Below are 18,280 nucleotides of genomic sequence, written 5' to 3'. Positions count from 1 at the left end.
ATAATTATCCCCCACTCCTGAAGGAATTTTTCAGATATTTTTTGGAACAGTGACTCATATGGGCTTAGGGCTTGAATGACATTTTAATTATTCTGGCTTTTTTTTTTTTGCTTTGAATCACCCCAGTACAGCAGGCTGGAAGGGGCACAGTTGGGCACAGCCATCAGGGGAGGATGGAAGGGCAGGATCTGGGGATTTGGTGTTGGAGCTGAGCCCTTCCCTCCCCTCAGGTGGGGGCTGGATCCTCCTGGATCTCTGATGGATCCCCCTGGATCCTGTTTGCTGGCATCCTGTAAATATGGGAACATTTCCCCTCCTTTGGGAATGTTTTATTTCATATTCAGAGCAGGGCTGGTGTGGGGGCAAAGTGATTAAAGCCAGGGATTTTATTATCCACCATTAAGGTAAATCTAAAAAAAAAAAAATCCTAACTCTAATTTTCCTTGCCCTGTGAGAAATGCTGCTGGATTTAATTGCCTTTAATTAATTAGGGGAGTTTGGGGTTTTCCAGGTCCAAGCAGGTGCTGCATCACCAGCCTGCCCCGTGCTCCTTGGCCATGCCCTGCAGGGACCAAACCTGGCAGGGCAGGAGGAATTGAGCCCATAATTCATTCTGGACCTTAATTCAATCCAGGGGCAACATTTTCTCCTGCTCCTGCTGTAAATTCCTGTGACAGGGACCCCAACTCCCCTCCCCAGGCCAGGAGCTCTCATTATCCCGAGGAGTGCCACCAGTGCCCGACCCCGTGTCCCTGCAGCCACCACCAGCAGTGGGAATTTAATAATCCTGGATTCAGAGCGAGGCCACAGAGGTGAAAGGGCCTCTGCTGGTTCACTTGGCCACCTGGTCGCTTGCCTTGAGCTCGGATTTAATTTGTATTCCTGAAAACTTCCCGATTTCCAGCAGCCCCGGGATGGGCAGAGCTGCCTTGTTGCTCGGAGATCTTTCCCAGCCTCAGCAGCTCGAGGGTTCTGTGATTCTCCTGCTCCTTTCCTGCCTCTCCTCGGCAGAGCTGCAGCCTCAGCACACAGAGGATTTTCTGTGCAATTTCTTGGTCCAAATCCTTGGGAAAGCTGGAAAACTCAGGTGCCAGTGTGGGAGTGAAGGGGCCTCGAAGACAGCTCAGGGTAAAGCTGACTTGAAGCCCCTTCATGATGAGAGTGGGAGTTTTTTATGCTGCAAAACATCTTTGATATGAAGACTTTCCTGTTTGAAAGCTTTCTAGTAAACAAAAAGGGATGAACTGCCTGAGTGAGTCATTGCAGGGAAAATCAGGATTTTCAGAGCGCTGCTTTTCCCCATCCTTGTTTTAATTGGAGTTTTAATTATCCCTGCTGGATAATAGAGCTTGATAACAGCCCGGGGAAGGGAGGAGGAGGGAAGGTCATCAAGATAACTGTCCTGTTTTAATATTGCAGCATTCCTGCACAGAGCTTCCTCAGTGTGTGCTGGCCCTGCCAGGGCTGGAGCTGCAGCACATCCTGGGAGATGCTATCGCCAGATCCTGTAATTTTAGAAAAGCTGGGAGGGCAGGACAGCCTGGGGAGGGGAGGATGGAGTGGCTGCTGACAGTCAGGGTGTCTTGTCCCTGCTTCAGATTTACTTGCTGAGTAAATCCCTGGATACAGAACTGCTTTGCCATCCTTGAAATCCTGGGTGATCTCGCTTTGCATCCCTTTTCTGCCAGGCTGGAGTTCAGAAACTCTGCTCTGCCCTGTGCTTTCAGCTGTCAGACAGACAGACAGATATGCAGCCCTGGGGACTGGATATTCCTGGATATTTCCAAGGTCTGGACAGTTTTGGAGGGTCTTTAATTGGAATTTTGAATTTATTTTGAGCTGCAAATATGTTAAACTTTATTTAATGCTGCGAGTGAAGATTTGTTTTAGCGTGAGCAGGGAGGTTGGAGCAGAGGAGCCACTGTGGTCTCTTCCAACCTGCTCCAATTCTGGGCATTTAGATGGAATTCATAAATGCTGGAATCTCCTCCTCTGAGCTCAGATTTGTCTCTGGAAGGTCACTGATCCCTTCCCTGCTGCAAATGCCAGGAAGCCTGAGGATGCTCCCAGAATCTCCCAGGGTTTTCCTCCTGGGGAAGGCAGGACCATCACAATCAGGGCAATGTCAGAGGCAGGCAAATACCCCCTAATTGTATGCAGATGACAGAGCTGCTTCGGCCTTTTGACTAGTGAAGCTTTCCTCAATTTGGGATATTGTGATCCTAATCAGGGACCTCTCCCGGACATCAAAGCCAGCCGTGATTGCTCGGCTTCCTGCTCCAGCCCATCCCTGCCCAGGTGTCCTTCCTGCTCTGGCCCACTGATTCCTTTCTGCTCTTCATCTCCGAGGCAGAGAAATTCAATCCCAATATTGCTGCCAGCCCTGGAATGGACCCGGTGATTTGGAAATGTCCCCTCTCGTTGTTCTGAGGTCCCGGGGCAGGGGATACCTGCTGGCCCAGCCTCTAACCTGAGGTGGGGCAGAGCTGTCAGCACTGCAGCCAGCTGTGTTTGGGGCTGGCAGCTTCCTTCCCCTGCTCCTCTTTTGTCTCTCTAATTGTTTTAATTGCATCTCTGTGCCCCCATTCCTGCTCTGTGTCCCCATCTCCAGCTCGGTGGCTCTGCTCCCTTTTCCACAGGCAGCAAAGGTGGCTTTGCCCGAGGGAAGCTGTGGGGTTTGGATGTTCAAATTGTGAATCTTGCTGGCTTTTGTGTGTTAGCCCAGGGACAGAGCCTGGTTTTTCCTATTGCTGCTTCCCAGGGATGCTGGGAGCGATGCCAGGAGCCCTGGGCTGCTCAGACCTGAGCAAAGGCTCAGCTGTGGCTGAGGCTTCTTCCTGGAAGGGGAATTTGGCATATTCCACAAGGATTTATGTCAGATTTTCAGTAACCAGGCAGTGGAATGAGTCAGAGCCATTGTGTTCCCTTGGGAACCACAACTGGACCCAGGCTGTGGATGTGCCGTGGGTCTCATTCAACCCCTGCAGTTTAACCACAGAAGTTGGCACCTTGAGACACAAAGAAAAAATAAAATAAAATAATTGTGACAATATTTTTGCCCTTTTTTCCCTCAGGGGCTGATTAAAATCCGAGGAGATCGCTGCTGGAGAGAGTTAACTTGCATGGATTATCACTACGAGGTGAGTGATGTGCGCACAAAACCTCATTCCTCTTGTCTGCTTTTCTTTTGTAAAATCATTTCCCCCAACCTTTCCTCTCCTGCCAGGCAGCTCTCCGTGTTTTCCCTCTTTATCCCAGCCTCTGGCACTCAGGCCATGTCCCTGTGCCAGCTGGGTGATGCTGTTTTTTCCCAACCACACTCCTAAAAGACCAATTTCTCTCCTTCCCTCCCCTCCCCGTCGTGGATCCAGGAGCAAACCTGAGATTTTCTGAGAACTTGCACTGTAAATCTGCTGCAGGGCAGGGAAAGGAGAAGAGGGGAGGTTTTTGTGGTGCTGTTCGTGCTTGCACCCCCAAAAAGTGGCCATCTGACAGAATCAGAGCATCCCTGTGCTCTCCAACATGCACAGCAGATCCTTGGCAGTTCAGAACTCTGTGGTTTATCTTTTTGACATCTGTTGCAGTGATTATGTTGCATTTTGATTATAAATTGGGGCTTTTTGCTGGCTCTGGGTTCATCTCCTCTCTGGTTGCAGAGGCAAAATTGGCTCCTCTTCTCTCCTCACCTCTGTTTTTGCATTTGAGTTTTATATAAATGGTGGTAAAAAGGAAAATGCTGCATCCAGTGATGATCCCAGGGTGAGAAGCTCTGGGTTGGTGAAGGGAATAATCCTGAAGGAATATTTCCTTCCCTGGATTCACCTCACAGCCACTGCAGTTATAATGTCTCTGCCCTGGAATCTGTGGCCATCAAATATTTGGGAATACAAGTCTGATGAGGAGGAGCTGGGAAGGGGCTCAGCCTGGAGAAAAGGGGGATCAGGAGGAATTTGTGGCTCTGCACAGTCCCTGATAGCCAGGGGCAGCCAGGGATGTTGGGCTGTGCTCCCAGGGAACAGGGACAGGAGGAGAGGGAACGGCCTCAGGCTGGGCCAGGGAGGTTTAGATTGGATATTTGGGAAAATTCCTTCTCTAAAAGGGTGGTTAGGCATTGGAAGGGCTGCTCAGGGCAATGATGGAGTTTCCATCCCTGGAGGTGACCAAAACCCACATGGATGTGGCACTTGAGGACATGGTGATGAGCATGGCTGGTGTTGCTGTTGTTGATGATCTCAAAGGACTTTCCCAACTGTAACAATCCCATGACTTAATGAAATAAGATTTTGCACACCCAAAAAGCTCTTGTTTGCCTTCTCAGCTTTAAGTCTCCTTTTCTGTGTCACTCTCATTTACTTTCACTGGGGTTTCCCCTCACTGTGGGTCTGGGCCTGTCCCAAAGCTGCTGCTCCTTGGCTCTCCCACAGCACCAAGGATCCAGCTTCACCCCCAGCAAAACCTGGGATGAAAAACCCCTTCAGTGCTGTCCTTGTGATCCTGAGCATGGGGTGGCTGCAGTAAATTATCCCCTTTGCAGGCACCTGGCAGCACTTGGGGAAAATGCAGCTCTGAGCCAGCCTGGGCCAGCTCCAGCACTGACCCCAACCCACAACAATCAGCCCCAATAATCCGAAATCAATCCCAGCATCAGTCCTGGAGCCCAGAGGGATAATTGAGACCATTCCTGTCAGATCCATAAGGCAGGATCCCCAGCCTGTGCGAGTAATTGGGACCAGGGGCAGGGGGCAGATCTCGTTATCAATATCAATTATTTTAATCCCCACAAAAGAGGCTGCGAGAAAAGGAAAATGAAAGAGGCCAAACTTTGTCCACCAGCAATAATGGAACAAAAATACCTAAAGCTGGGATTCACCTGCTCATTCCTGCCAGAGGGAGGGAGAAAAGGGGGCAGTGAAGAGGGAGGGAGGGAGCTGGGAATCTGCTCATAATTAGGATGATAAAAGTGGGGATTGGAGCAGGCTGGGGATGGATTTGGGCCAGATGGGTTGTGCTGAGATGTATGTTGGCCACCCCAGCTCTCCTGCTCCAGCACGAGCTGCATCCAAGATCTACATGGGCTCGTGTGCCAAGAGAATTAATGGAAACACATGGCCTCCATCCCTGCCTGGACTATTTATTTGTAGTAGGACCTGCAGCTCTGCCCGTAGAAAAGAACATTTCCACTTTTGTCAGGAGCTGTGGATGGGACAGCCCAGTGGTGTTATGGTTAAATGGGACATTTTCCCTTCCTCCTTCCCTTCTGGTGTGCAGGGCCTCCATCCCAGCCTTGCTGGAGCTCTCTGTGAGATTTGGAGAGGGCAATGGCATGCTTGGCGCAGGAGGGGGATTTTCCTACCAGCCTGACCCTCCTGGGTCCCTCAGGGGGAGATGGGCTCCAGCAATTCTGGGTTCTCTCTGGGCTGAGGATTAATGGTGCCTGTGGGTGCCAGGAGCCCCAAACTCTAATCCCAGCTTGGCAAGACACCACAAACAGGGAATTTTAGCTCCTTCTCCTGGATTTCTGTGCTGTCCAGGCCAAGGTGAGCACCTGGGTTGCACTTGGAGTGGCTGTGGGATGGGATCCCAATCCCTGTGGTGTCCTGGAGCTTCCTGTGTCCACATCCAAATGGACACACCTGGGTGGCACCTGGCAGGAGAAGTCCTGGAATCTGCCATCCATGGGTTTATTTATCCCTTTTTGGGGTTGCTGTTGTTTCACTGTGGTTGGAGGGCTCTTTGCCCTGCAAGGAATGCCAGGAAAAAACAGTTTTCCCTCAGGAGGCACCAGGTCTGAGCCAGGGTTGGGATGGGGATGGGGAGCACCCATGGCCTCAGCATTGCCTCGTTCCAGGATTTATCTGGGAGTGCAGCCTGGCACAGGCACAGCAGAGCAAATCCCAGGCTGGAAAATCCCTGCAGAGCCCCCTGTGCCCAGATCTCCTGGCACAGAGCAGCTCAGAACACCAAACATGGACATTTCCAACCCAAACCACTCCAGAAGAAGCCTCTGGATGCTGGTGGAGGTTTTGGCAGAGCAGTTCTGATAATCACAGGGGTTTTGGGCTGGGCAGGTCCTGCATGGTCTGCTCTCTCCTGTCCCAGCATGGATGTGTCAGGGTGGGATGCAATCCACTGATGCATTTTTCCTGCTGGCTGCCAAACTGCTGCTGCTGCTTTTTAATTCCAGACAGATATCTTGGAAAATTCAGCCACCAACTGGAGGGAACAGCTGTGGGAGCAGCTGCTGGGGCAGGAGCCCTGCTGGGCACCGAATCCAGGGCAAGTGCTGGACACAGCCATGGTCCCTCCTGAGGGACCTCACTGACCTGGCCAGGGAACGGGGGACATGGAGGGGCTGGAGCCTGGCCAGGGAGGGGAATGGACCCCCAGGAAGGGGCTCAGCCTGGAGAAATGGGGGATCAAGGGGAATATTTGGCTCTGCACAAGTCCCTGACAGGAGGGGACAGCCAGGGGGGTCAGGCTGTGCTCCCAGGGAACAGGGACAGGAGCAGAGGGAACGGCCTCAGGCTGGGCCAGGGAGGTTTAGATTGGATATTTGGGAAAATTCCTTCCCTAAAAGGGTGGTCAGGCACTGGAAGGGCTGCCCAGGGCAGTGATGGAGTTTCCATCCCTGGAGGTGACCAAAACCCACATGGATGTGGCACTTGAGGACATGGTGATGAGCATGGCTGGTGTCGCTGTTGTTGATGATCTCAAAGGACTTTCCCAACTTTAACAATTCCATGACTTTATGAAATAAGATTTTGCAGGTCCAAAAAGCTCTTGTTTGCTTTAAGTCTCCTTTTCTGTGTCTCTCTCATTTACTTTCACTGGGGTTTCCCCTCACTGTGGGGCTGGGCCTGTCCCAAAGCTGCTGCTCCTTGGCTCTCCCACAGCACCGAGAATCCACCTTCACCCCCAGCAAAACCTGGGATGAAAAACCCCTTCAGTGCTGTCCTTGTGATCCTGAGCATGGGGTGGCTGCAGTAAATTATCCCCTTTGCAGGCACCTGGCAGCGCTTGGGGAAAATGCAGCTGGAGGTGACCAAACCCACGTGGATGTGGCACTTGGGCACGTGGGCCAGTGATGACTCTGGTGCTGCTGGGAATGGTTGGACTTGATTTCCTCAAAGGTCTTTCCAACCTGAATTGATGTTGAGGCAAAAGGATAAAGGGGAAGCAAAACTAAACCCCACTCATGGAGCATCAAATCCTGGTCAGAGCTTGAAGGGAGATCCAGGATTTGCATCCCTGCAGAAGCTCGGGATGGGTTGGTCACCACAGAGCAGCAAAGTCTGGAGGGTTTCACTGAACTCTGCTGAATCCCAGCCCCATTTTAGCTCCAAAAGTGTCACTGCTGCTTCACTCTGTCCCCAGGACCCTGCTCAGCCACAGAGGCCGCTCCTGACGGGACAAATTGTCCCTAATTGCTGTGGAAGTGCTGTTCCAAGCAGAGGCTGTCAGGCAGAGCTCCAGCCCCAGCTCCTGGAGCAGCTCTGGATGGAGCACAATGGCTTTTGTGCCTAATTAGGCCTTGCTGACTGATAGCTGAGCTGATAAGGGCGATAAGGAAGCTCAAACTGCTCCTTAACTGCCTCTTCATTCCTTTTCTCCCTCCTCTCCCCTGGATTAGAACTCGTTAAGCTTTTCATCCAGCTTTTTTCCGAGCCATTATGAAACGAAAAGTAAATAATATTTAGCAATCTGTTGGGATGAATCAGAAAATGAGCTGCTTTTATGAGCCCGGATGGCTCGGGGTGGGCTTCGTTCCAACAGTTTGCATGGCTGGAAGGGAAAATGTTCCTAGCAGGGAGAGCAGGTGCTCAGATTTCATGCTGGAAATCCTAAAGTTGCGAATTCAGACGAGGGAAGTGGTGCTGAATGAAACAGAAAACAGTAATTATTAAAGGAAGTCACCGTGTAAATAATTTTGGGGACCCTTTTTGTTGGTGACGTTAATAATTATATTATGAAATATTTATGGAGCATCCTAAATTTACGGTGCTTGGATCTGTGCCAGGACCTCAGCACCCTCAGAGGGAAGGATTCCTTCCTAAATGTAATGAAATGCAGAATAATTTGTGTCTGCTCCTTGCCTTGCGCAGGGTGTGAACTTGGAGGGTTTGCTGGTGGATTTTGCTGGTTCCAGCCCAGGGCTGTGTCTGATCTGGCACAGGAGGCAGCCTGGATGTGAGGAGATTTCCCAGATTTCCCCAGAAGTGATTTGAAGGGTTTGTGGAGGTTCTGCAGGGCTCAGGGTGAGCTCAGGGCCACTTCTGAGAACTGACCATGGGGTTTGGAGCCTGGAACAGGAAAATTCATCCTCTGGAAGCTGTGTTTCCATGAAAACAGGAGGGAGATGAGCTGTGCTCCATCTGTGCCCTCATGGGACAGCTCTGTGCAGGAACCAAAGCTGCTGTTGATGAGTTCTGGGTCAGGAGAGCAAGGAGGGAACAGAGCTCTGCCCATGGGGGGCTGTAAATGCAATTTATTTCAATCTCCTGGGGTGAAAGCAAACTGCTCTTTGAGTCCAGGTGACTGATACCAAAGGAAGAACACTCTGGTGCTCGGCTGGTTTATTTTTTCCCTTCCCATTTGGTCAGCAGTTTTGAGAACTGACCTTTCCAGAGGCAGAATTGCAAAACCACTTGTCTTTATTCCCATGTCTCAAAGGGCTGCTCTGGGGGGATTGGAAGCTGAGGATTTGGGGCTCTCTGCTGGGTTTTGGGGAGTTCCATGAGGCTGGAGGAAGGGCCAAGGGCTGAGCTGGCCTGGGATCAAGGAAATAATGAGATCCATCATAGGGTAAGTGCTTGGAGCAATAATATTGGCAGATAAATGTCAGCAGGACATCAAAAGCTTATTAGGCTGTGTCTGGACTTTGTATGGGCTCTGCAAGGAGAGCTTGATGTCAGAGAGCTTTCCAGATGAGTCCCAGGTCTCTGACATGGATTCAAGGGATCTTTGAGTGCAGTTTGGAAAGGTTTGTTATTCCCAAGGCTGGGCTGGCTCTGCTCTCCTGGAGGTGCCCATCACTTGAAAAAACGGGGAGCAAATGCTTTGGGAGTGGGGTTTGGGCCTGGCTTGGAGGATTTGCCATGCTGGGTTTGCACAGGTCGGGTTTGCTGGCAGAGATTCAGGGAATTCACTTCCAGCTGAGCCCTTCTGGGAAGGAGCCCTGGATTCCCAGGGTTTGGAAGTGCTGCAGAAAACGAGGGCTGAGCTCTCCAAGAAGTGAAACCACCCTGGTGGAGCTGCAGTCTGAGGAGACAGAATGATAAACACTGACAGTGATGCCCAGTTAGGGCACGCTTAAAAAGTGGGAAGGAATTCCGGGGTTTGTGCCCTCACAGGATGTGCTGGAAGGATGAAGGTGATTTACAACCCTGGCCTGAGGCAGAACAAAAGCAGATTGCTGCAGGGATGTGCTGGGGGATGTTGTATTCCCAGCAGAGCAGGTGGGGAAGCAGCTTTCCAGAGGCAGGTCCTGGTGGGAGCAGGGCTTTGCTGGCAGGCAGGGCTGGAGCAGGATCTGCCTCGTGGTCTGAATGTGGCACACAGGTGGGAAGTGGAGTCCCAACACCCCAAAATCAGCATCAGTTCTGTGGCCAGGATCCTGGCAGGGAGTTCAGGAGAAAGGGGGAGGAGTGTCTGGTCATGGAATTATCAAAATTAAAGGTGGAGCTGCCAATCAGCATCAGAAAACAGCCCCAGATTCTCCAGATTGAGGAGGCCACGGCCTGCTGGAGGAGATGGGATGGAGGGAGAAACTCCCCAAAGGAGAATCATGCAGGAACTTCTACATTGACTACCAGGGCACGGGGAATGGCTGCTCACTGCCAGAGGGCAGAGTTAGATGGGTATTGGGATGAAATTCCTGTCTGTGAGGGTCAGGAGGAGCTGGGATGGAATTCTCTGAGAAGCTGTGGCTGCCCCTGCATCCTTGGAGTGTCCCAGGCCAGACTGGAGCACCCTGGGACAGTGGAAGGTGCCCCTGCCATGGCAGGGGTGGCATTGGAGGAGCTTTATGGTCCCTTCCAAGCCAAACCATTCCAGAATTCCAAGTTATTTGTAAGTTCCAGTGATGATCCCACCCAGACACGGCTTCCACGGGCAGTAGAGCACCAGGATTTGGGCAGGATTTCATTTCTCTCTTTGCTGAACTTCAGATCTGCTTTTCTCCCTGTGATTCTTCACCAAAAGCATCTGTATTTACCCAAAACCACCTTCTGGGCTCCCCCCTTTGCCCCTGGAGCAGGTGGGTGCCACCTGCCCCTGGTTCCCTCAGCTCTCCACAATTGCCAGCAATGCCAGGATAAACCAGGGAAGGTTTCATGGACATTTCCCCCCCGGGGATGTTTGTGTGGGGAGGGTTTGGGGTGTGGGATCAGCAGCAGAGCTGTCAGTCACCCTGCATTGGGAATATGCCAATCCCCTTTCCAGCAGTAACACAATTCCTCTTCCTGGATTCTTTGCTGTTTTTCTTACGGATTTGTTTTAAGCCTGGTGAAAGCTTCCTGTACACCTATTGGATTTCATCTCTTCCTCACACTCTCCCACTGTTCCCAACTCATTTGCAGACCACCCAGGACCCTCCTCACTTCCCTTAAATATTCCTTTTTCCTCCCCCCTCCACGCATTTGGTCTGATTCAATCCTAATCAGATTAATCCTCACAGCAGCTCTGCCCCTGCAGTGGCTCCTGTGCTCCCTGGGCTCCTCCAGGGGTTGGAATGTTGGATCCCATCACATCCCTGAGCTCCCAGCCTGTGGGGAATAGTGCACTGCTCCTGGAACGTGCAGGGCCCAGGGGGTTTGGCAGCTCAGAAGATAACACAAGCAAGGCTCTGGTAATTATTTAAATGATGGATTTCTGAGCCTGTTAATGGGGCGTTTTAAGAAATGCGCAAAGAGAAGGAAGGTGACAAATTTTGATGCTTTCTGGAAGGGAGAAACGAGAGGGGGAGGTGGCAGAAGAGCATTAGAAGTAACATGGAATGGTTTGGGTTGGAAGTGACCTTAAAGCCCATTCAGTTCCAAACCCCTTCCACCATCCCAGGGTGCTCCAGCCTGGCCTTGAACACTGCCAGGGGCAGCCACAGCTTCTCTGGGAATCTGGGATCTCCCCGCCCTCTCAGGGGAGGGCTTTTTACCAGGTCTGGTTTTCCTGGTGCTTTAAGGAGCAGAAAGGCCCAGGGGCCTCCTTGGGTGGCGTTGGCAGCTCCTTGATGTCTACAAAGGTGTCTTGGTCCTCATCCTCCAGTCTGGAGCCTTGGGACCTCCAAGACCTTGCCCAGAGCCCTCATCCTGTTTCTCCCAAGGAGAACCTCTGGATCCACCTCTAGATTCTCCCAATGGACAGAACTAAGCCCCATGAGTAGAGTCATTTCCCCTCATTCTTCTTGGCACTTAGGGACATTAGATAATCTCTTTAGGGATATTAAATTGTCTCTTTCCTGGTCTCCTCCTCAGCAGGTGCAGTTTAAGGAAAGTCGTTTTTCCCATCCATTCCCACCTTTCTCAGTGTTTGTGGGGAATTTTCCCCCATCCCAGGTCCCTTGCCTCAGTTCTGCTGGAGGAGCTGCATTCCCAGTGGTGGGCAGGGGTGCACATCCTTCCTTTTCCTCCTCCAGTTTTTTTTTTTTTGGGATTTTCTCTTGGGAGTAAATGTGATGACCAATCCCAGTTCTCTGGGTAACATTCCTGGCACAGATTCCAGAGAATTTGTGGCTGTCCCATCCTTGGAAGTGTCCAAGGCGAGGCTGGCTGGAGCTTGGAACAGCCTGGGATAGTGGAAGGTGTTGGGGTTGGAAATGGATGAATTTAAGGCCCCTTCCAGCCCAAACCATTCCATGATAATATTTTTTTTGTTGTTCATCAACGGTTTTAAGCTCAGCTGGAATTTTTATTCCCCCAGAATAAAACAGAGCCAGGCCAGGAGAAAATCCCACCCTGGGCAGAACTTTAAAAATGAGTTTTTTAGCTGAGCCCTTCCCTTTATTTGCCTGGCTCCAATTTCCAGGTGATTTCTGCCACACAATTCCCATATTTCTCCATACAATTCCCTGTGGTTTCAGCCTCTCCATGTTGGATATACATTGACTGGAAGTGCAGCTCACAGGTTGTGCCACTTCAGTGATCAGCTCAGATGGCCTGAGCCAATTCCCAGGCATGTCTCTTTCCTTCCCAGAGATCAGCAAGAATTCCACATTTCTCCAGTTTTTTTCCATCTTCTGAGTACTCCAGCTCTCACAGCAAGCCCTTGTAGCTCTGGAAAAAGAACAATTCAGGGCTGGGAGGTGCAGGAATGAGTTAATTTGAAGTCTCTGCAGTGGTGTTTTGCTCCAAAGTCGTGTGCGCCAAACTGACCTTTAATCTTGGAATATAAATCACTTTCCAGTCCTATTATTTCTAAAATCCTACAGGCTTGCGAATGCACAAAAGAAGCCTTTGTCTCTTATTAATTTAATTTATAGGTTAAAGTTTCAAATCAGTGGCAAGCACAAGCTGATTTACTGTGCACTGCAGGAATTGCTGTTCTGGGAAGCGCAGCGATTGCTCCGCTGCCTCCAAACAGGGATGTGTAATTAGGAGCTTCTGTAATTAGATATAATGTCAGATAATTTGCTTATCGTTTTTGGAATGCATTCTCCAGAAAAGATGGGAGGGATCTCAGGGTGGATTAGCTCTTTCAGGCCTAAAAACTCCCCAGATCAGTAAAATCGTGTGTGGAGCCATCCAGTCATCTCCTGTATGATGTCATTTGTGCTGCAACAAAACCCAGCCACTCTGGGAATAAAATTCACATAGAAGAGGAGGGAGCCTTTTCCCACCAGCTTAAAACAGGACACCCTTTCCTGGTTTTGTTTTGTTTTGTTTTGTTTTTTAAATTTGGATTTTTAAATTATTTTGAATCTAAGAAATCCCTGTGTGGAGTCACATTGGTTTCTCTTCCCAGCCTTAGGAGTTTTCCCATTTTCAGACCAATTTCTTCCACTTCCTGGGATTTCTAGTTATGGAATTTTATAAGCAAGTTTTCTAGTCTGCCTCCAGATAGCTCAAGACAAAGAAATGAAACTTTTTCCTAACCCTGCTGTCATTCCCCATTCCAGGGGAAAATCTTTGACTCCTCCAAGCTCTCTCCAGAGGCTTTTCCCTCTTGACCAATTTACACGGAAAATAGGGATTGTGACTTGCTGCCCTTGCCAAGATTGTGGAAATATCTCTATTAAAAATGGCATTTGTCTTCCTCCTGCCCAGGAATTCACTGATCTGTGTTTTCCAAGGATCAGATCATTCCTGTTCCCTCTCAGTCTCAGTGGAAGGGCTTTTCTGGCCTCAGCAGGACAAGACTGGATGTCCCACTGCCATGGTGGGTCCCTCTGCTGGAGCACACCTGGGCAGGGTCTGCAGTCCATCCATGGATTTGTGGGTTCTGGGATGAGGTGAGGGAGTGCCCACCTTTCCCCAGAGCTGCCCTGGGCCGTGCTGGGGCTTCCCATCAGCTGCTGAGGGCAGGGAATCAAAGCGTGGTGGGATTTGGAGTTAAAGCTTGGTGAGACTTGGAATTAAAGCTTGGTGGGACTTGGTGGGAGCAGGATTTCTTATCCCGGAGCCATTATGTTCCATGAGCTCCCCTTCCCTAAGTAAAGAGAATTCCTGGGGTCCTGCTGCTGGTTCTGCTCTTTTCCCAGTGCGATATTCCACACTGCTGGGGAGTTGGGACCAAAATCCCTTCTCCACCCCTCTTCTCCCTCAGGAATATTTCTGCTTTTATAACTCGAGGGTGTCAGGCCACCCCATGGAGGTGGCCCTGCTCCACGTGGGATCCCTCAGGGTTGGTAAATCCTTAGGGCAGGAGTTGCCACGAGCAGTTTGTGAGCAGCCGACAGTGGAAATCATGGGATGTGTTATCCTTAGCCCCGAGGCAAAGAGGGGAATATTTTAATTGCGGGAGTTAATTACAATTTGAGCAGCCTGTGGGAGCTTGGCAGGTGATGTGAGACCCCGTCCTGCTCTGATCTCAGCTGAAGGATTGGGAATAGCAGCACAGATGTGGGAATCCAACAGCAGCAGGAACGGCCTGGGAATGTTTCTGGGCTCTTTGTGTTGCTCTTTAATGATTTTTAGTGTAGGTGCCACACTTTCAAGTTGCTAAAAATCATCACAAAGGGTTTTTCCAGCAGGAGTTCCCCGTGGGCAGGGAGCAGGGTGGATCCTGAGCTCTCCAGGTGCCTTCCCTCCCCTCTCCCTCAGCTCTTGTGTTGGTAAACAGGGCTGATGGACACTTCCCTCCCTTTGAGCACTGAACCTGAACTCCCCGAGTGCACAGGGACTGACAGGGGAGCTCCAGGAGCTCTGTGCTGTGCCAGGAGAAGGGGAAGGGGAATTCAGGCACAGCCATCAAAGGCAGGTCTCAGAGCTGGTCAAACCTGACTTTCCTCATGAAACTTTGGGGTTGTGCTGCAGACAGGAACTGGATTTGGGATGTGCAGGGATTAAAGTTCAGGTGTTGGTGCCTCTCCAGACTCCTGCACCCCACATTCAGGGACACCCTCCACTGTCCCCAGGTGGCTCCAAGCCCCATCCAGCCTGGCCCTGGGCAGTGCCAGGGATCCAGGGGCAGCCACAGCTGCTCTGGGCACCTGTGCCAGGGCCTGCCCACCCTCCCAGCCAGCAATTCCTGCCCAATATCCCACCCATCCCTGCCCTCTGGAAGGTTAAACCCATTTATCCCTGGCTTTGCCCTGTTTGGTGTCTGTATTTGTATCCTGTAGGAATTTTTGGGTCTCGCTCTCCTTCCAAGCTGGAAGAGCTGAAGAGTGACCCAGAGGAGCAGGGATTCCCTTCACTCCTGGCTCTGCTCCATCTCCTGTTTATCCTGCAGGGATGAATCCTGGATTCATGTTTCCTGTCCTGTGCTCCTGCCAGGCTGCAGCATCTCCCTCCCAGAGCCCTATTTTGGGCAAGAATCCAGGATTTTAGTGGGATTGCCTCAACTGTCTGGTGTTTCCTCCCCTCCAGGATTTATCTGTCACCTACACAGGGCTGGAGGTTTCTGGGGGAGCCCTCTGGAATTCCTGGCTGTTCCTCTGGCACTTTGGTTCCATTTGCACCCTGGACTGAAGGAAAAGTTCCCTTTAGGATAGGACAGGATGGGTTTCACACTCTCCTCCACGGAGGAACAAAGGGCTGCCTTTACATGGATAAAGGTTGGGAGGTGATGCTGCAGACAGGGGAATTTTGGGGTGCATTTAAGGATCCATTTCACATTTTAGGGAAAACATTGCAATAAAACAGGACAAAAACTCCTGAGATACTGGAAACAGGGATAAATGGGGTGATAAATCCCAGGAATGTGGCTGCAGTGGGGTCAGGGGGTCACTGCTGCCCCGGGGCTGTGCCAGCAGCTCTGCCCCTGCTCCAGAGGCTGCATGGATTCTCCATTTCCATAGAACCTCTCACTGCTGATCTTCACTCACATCCCTGTACCAGATTCAGGAATTTTTGGTGCTGCTGGTTAAAGGTGGTGACCAAAACAGGGTGAAATCCCTTCGGTTTTTAATTCAAATTCAGCCAGATCCTCATGGAGAATTTTAGGCTTGCCTTTCCCTGCGTTGTCCCAGGAGCTCCTTGGCACATCCAGGAGCCTTTTATTGCATTTTTGGCACCAATCCCTGTGGTTTTTGTGGCAGGAGAGCCCTTTGTAGGGTGTGCTGTGACATTCCCAGACTAAACCCCTATTTATCCATACTCTGATGTATTTCCCTGGAGGTTTTTAGTTCACCTCCTTATTTAGAGCGTGCTGGAGATTCCAGGCAGGAATTTTTGTAGTGGATGAAATTATTTGTTTCTCCTGCTGTAACAGAAGAGCTGCCTTTGATCCCAAAAAACAGAGAATTGACTTTTTTAGATCTCCTCCTTCTCTTACTCTGGTCCTTCCTTCATTCATGGATCTTGTTGCCACTTCCCAAGCCCTGGTTTTCTGAAGATGATCCCCATTTTTCCAGCTGGCAGATTTGAGCCCAAGGTGATGCCTGACCTTGGGTTTCTGCCCTGCAGTTTGTGCCATGGCTTGGGAAAGGGGAATAAATAAAATCAAATCCCAGGAGCTGGTGTTGGATGTGGAACCAGGAGTTTCCACAATGCCTGATGTGGTCATGAAGGAGCCAGCCCATGGGAATATTGGATTTTTATCCAAATATTTGACTTTTAGCCAAAATTTGCACTCCTAAAAACATGTTGGGAAGAATTCCTTGCTGGGGATTTTCTTCATCCCAGTCCTGAGCATGCCATGGGTGTGTCAGAGTTACAGGTGTCAGTGGGCAGTAATTAATTCATCATTTAATATTCCATATTTTTAATGGTTTTATGGCTTTGGAGAGCCCAAAACCACTAAAAATTAGAAACCACCCAGAGCTCCTGGATTCCTGATTTTTGTCATCATAACCCATTAGGAAAACTTGCTGCAGGATTGGCTTTACCTGTTGAAAGAATTTATTGTAGAAGATATTGAGAGCTTTGTCCTGTTTGGTTTACAGATTTCTTGGGATAAATCACATCCATGTTCCAGGACCACGGATGTGGGGCTGTGACAGCAGCTGGTTTTGATAAACTCCAAAATGTCCCTCTCAAGTAAAAGAAACACAAATTTCACCAAGCAATTCCACATCGGCCTTTTCATTCCCTTCCCTTCTCTCCAAGCTCAAATTTGATTTTATTGCTTGAGATTTAGCAGAAATTTAATACTTTATCTCCTTGTGAAGCATCCCTCCCAGGCCCAGCATTCCTCTGGCTGGATTTGGGGTTCCAAGCACGGCTGATCTTTTGCCAAATTGAAGTTGCTCCGTGCCCGAGTTGCAGGATGGTTTAAACTTTTGAAGTTTGCCCAAAAATGTGCTTTATGTTGAGTTGTCTGGCAGGAGAGGCCTCTCCTTTTCCAGTTTTCATTTAAAGCAGCTTTTGGAGAGCTCAAAACCATCAGGAATTGCTCCTCTCCCCAAATTCCAGGCTGGGCTTGCAGCAGGATCTGCTCATTCCATGGGGATCCAAGGCTTATCTTTATGGGAATAAAAGAATTTTGAGGCTCTTTGTGGTTCCCAGCTGAGCATTCCCTCTGCTCTGCAGTGGGTTTGGGGTATTCTCCCTTTTCCAGTGACAGGAATTCCATCTGCAGCTCTGGTGCCATAAACCCTCCCATGTGGGAGAGCTGTGACAGTCCAGGACAGGGGTTTTGTGGATGTTGGTGCACGAAATCTCAGGATCGTGGGGTTAAAACCAAATCTGTGGTGCTGGAGAGGGAAAACCTGGCACAGGAGGGAGAGGACAGGGCTTGGAGGGGCTGTGGGGTGGCTGAAACCCCAGAAATGCTGTGGTGCCAGTGGAAGCATGGTGGGGCAAGGATGGTGATGTGGGATGAGGAAGAGGAGGAGGATGCAGAGCTGGAGGAACCAGGAATTTCATCTCTTGTGGCTTTGGCACAGTGTGTCCATGAGGGAGAGAGAGCTGGGAAAGTTTTGGGGCTGTCAGAGCCTTCAGGAGCTGCCCCAGGAGCCTCTCCTGGGTGGGATCAGATCCCAGAGGATCCTTGATGCCTTGAGAGGCTGCCTAGAACAGAGGCTGAGCAGAGTTAAAAGAATAAAGCAGGGATTTATTAAAAGGCCTCAAAGGATTCACCTTGAGCAGTGCAAGGGCCTGGCTGTGGCTACACCCAAGATGGACAATGGGTCAGGAGTTCTCACACTTTGTTAACTTTTGCTCCATTTCCATGTTGGGGTTCATTGTCCAATTCCAGCTCAGGTTGTGCAGTCCCACCCTCCCAGACTGCTCTCCTCCATTCCCTGTTGTTTGCACTTTCTGGGAGCTGCAGCGGAGCCATCCCAGCCCTGGAGCACCCAAACCCTCCCTCTGGGACAGGGACAGGCCTCTGCTGGCTTTTGTTCAGCTAAACCAGGGATTTGTGGAACACTGGCTGCTTCTCAGTTTCTTTGGAGGCTTCACGTTGGTCTTCTCCTTGCAAATATCTTCTGGATTGCAGGAGTTGGTTTGTGAGAGATAAACTCTGCTCCGGCAACTCAAACCGTGAATTTATGTTATATTATGATCCTGGTCTTTTAGACACCACCCCCTGGATGTAAAAGCTGTGGACACAAACTCTTGCCTTTAGGGTTGATTTCCAGCCCCAGGGTGCTCAGGGAATGTCCTTTGTTCCTTTAAATTAAATGGGGCCATTTCAGTGGCAGGCCCTGGGCCCTGCCGTGGGAGGTTTGGGGTGGGTGGAAGAA

At 50.4% G+C, this 18,280-nt stretch overlaps 1 protein-coding gene across 1 annotated transcript in view; it reads left to right on the top strand.

Annotated features, from left to right (window-relative positions):
• LOC134426518 (lipase maturation factor 1-like) overlaps positions 1-18,280 on the top strand; it is a 115,525-nt gene that overhangs the window by 31,298 nt on the left and 65,947 nt on the right. Inside the window, exon 3 of the mRNA XM_063171593.1 lies at positions 3,075-3,140. Within this exon, the coding sequence (XP_063027663.1) occupies positions 3,075-3,140 (66 nt within the window). The remainder of the gene's footprint in view (positions 1-3,074; positions 3,141-18,280) is intronic.

This window comes from Melospiza melodia, chromosome 18 (assembly GCF_035770615.1).
Source record: "Melospiza melodia melodia isolate bMelMel2 chromosome 18, bMelMel2.pri, whole genome shotgun sequence".
In the NCBI taxonomy this organism is placed as follows: Eukaryota; Metazoa; Chordata; class Aves; order Passeriformes; family Passerellidae; genus Melospiza; species Melospiza melodia.
Note: the sequence above shows the minus strand (reverse complement) of the source record. Positions and strands in the feature narration are given on the sequence as shown.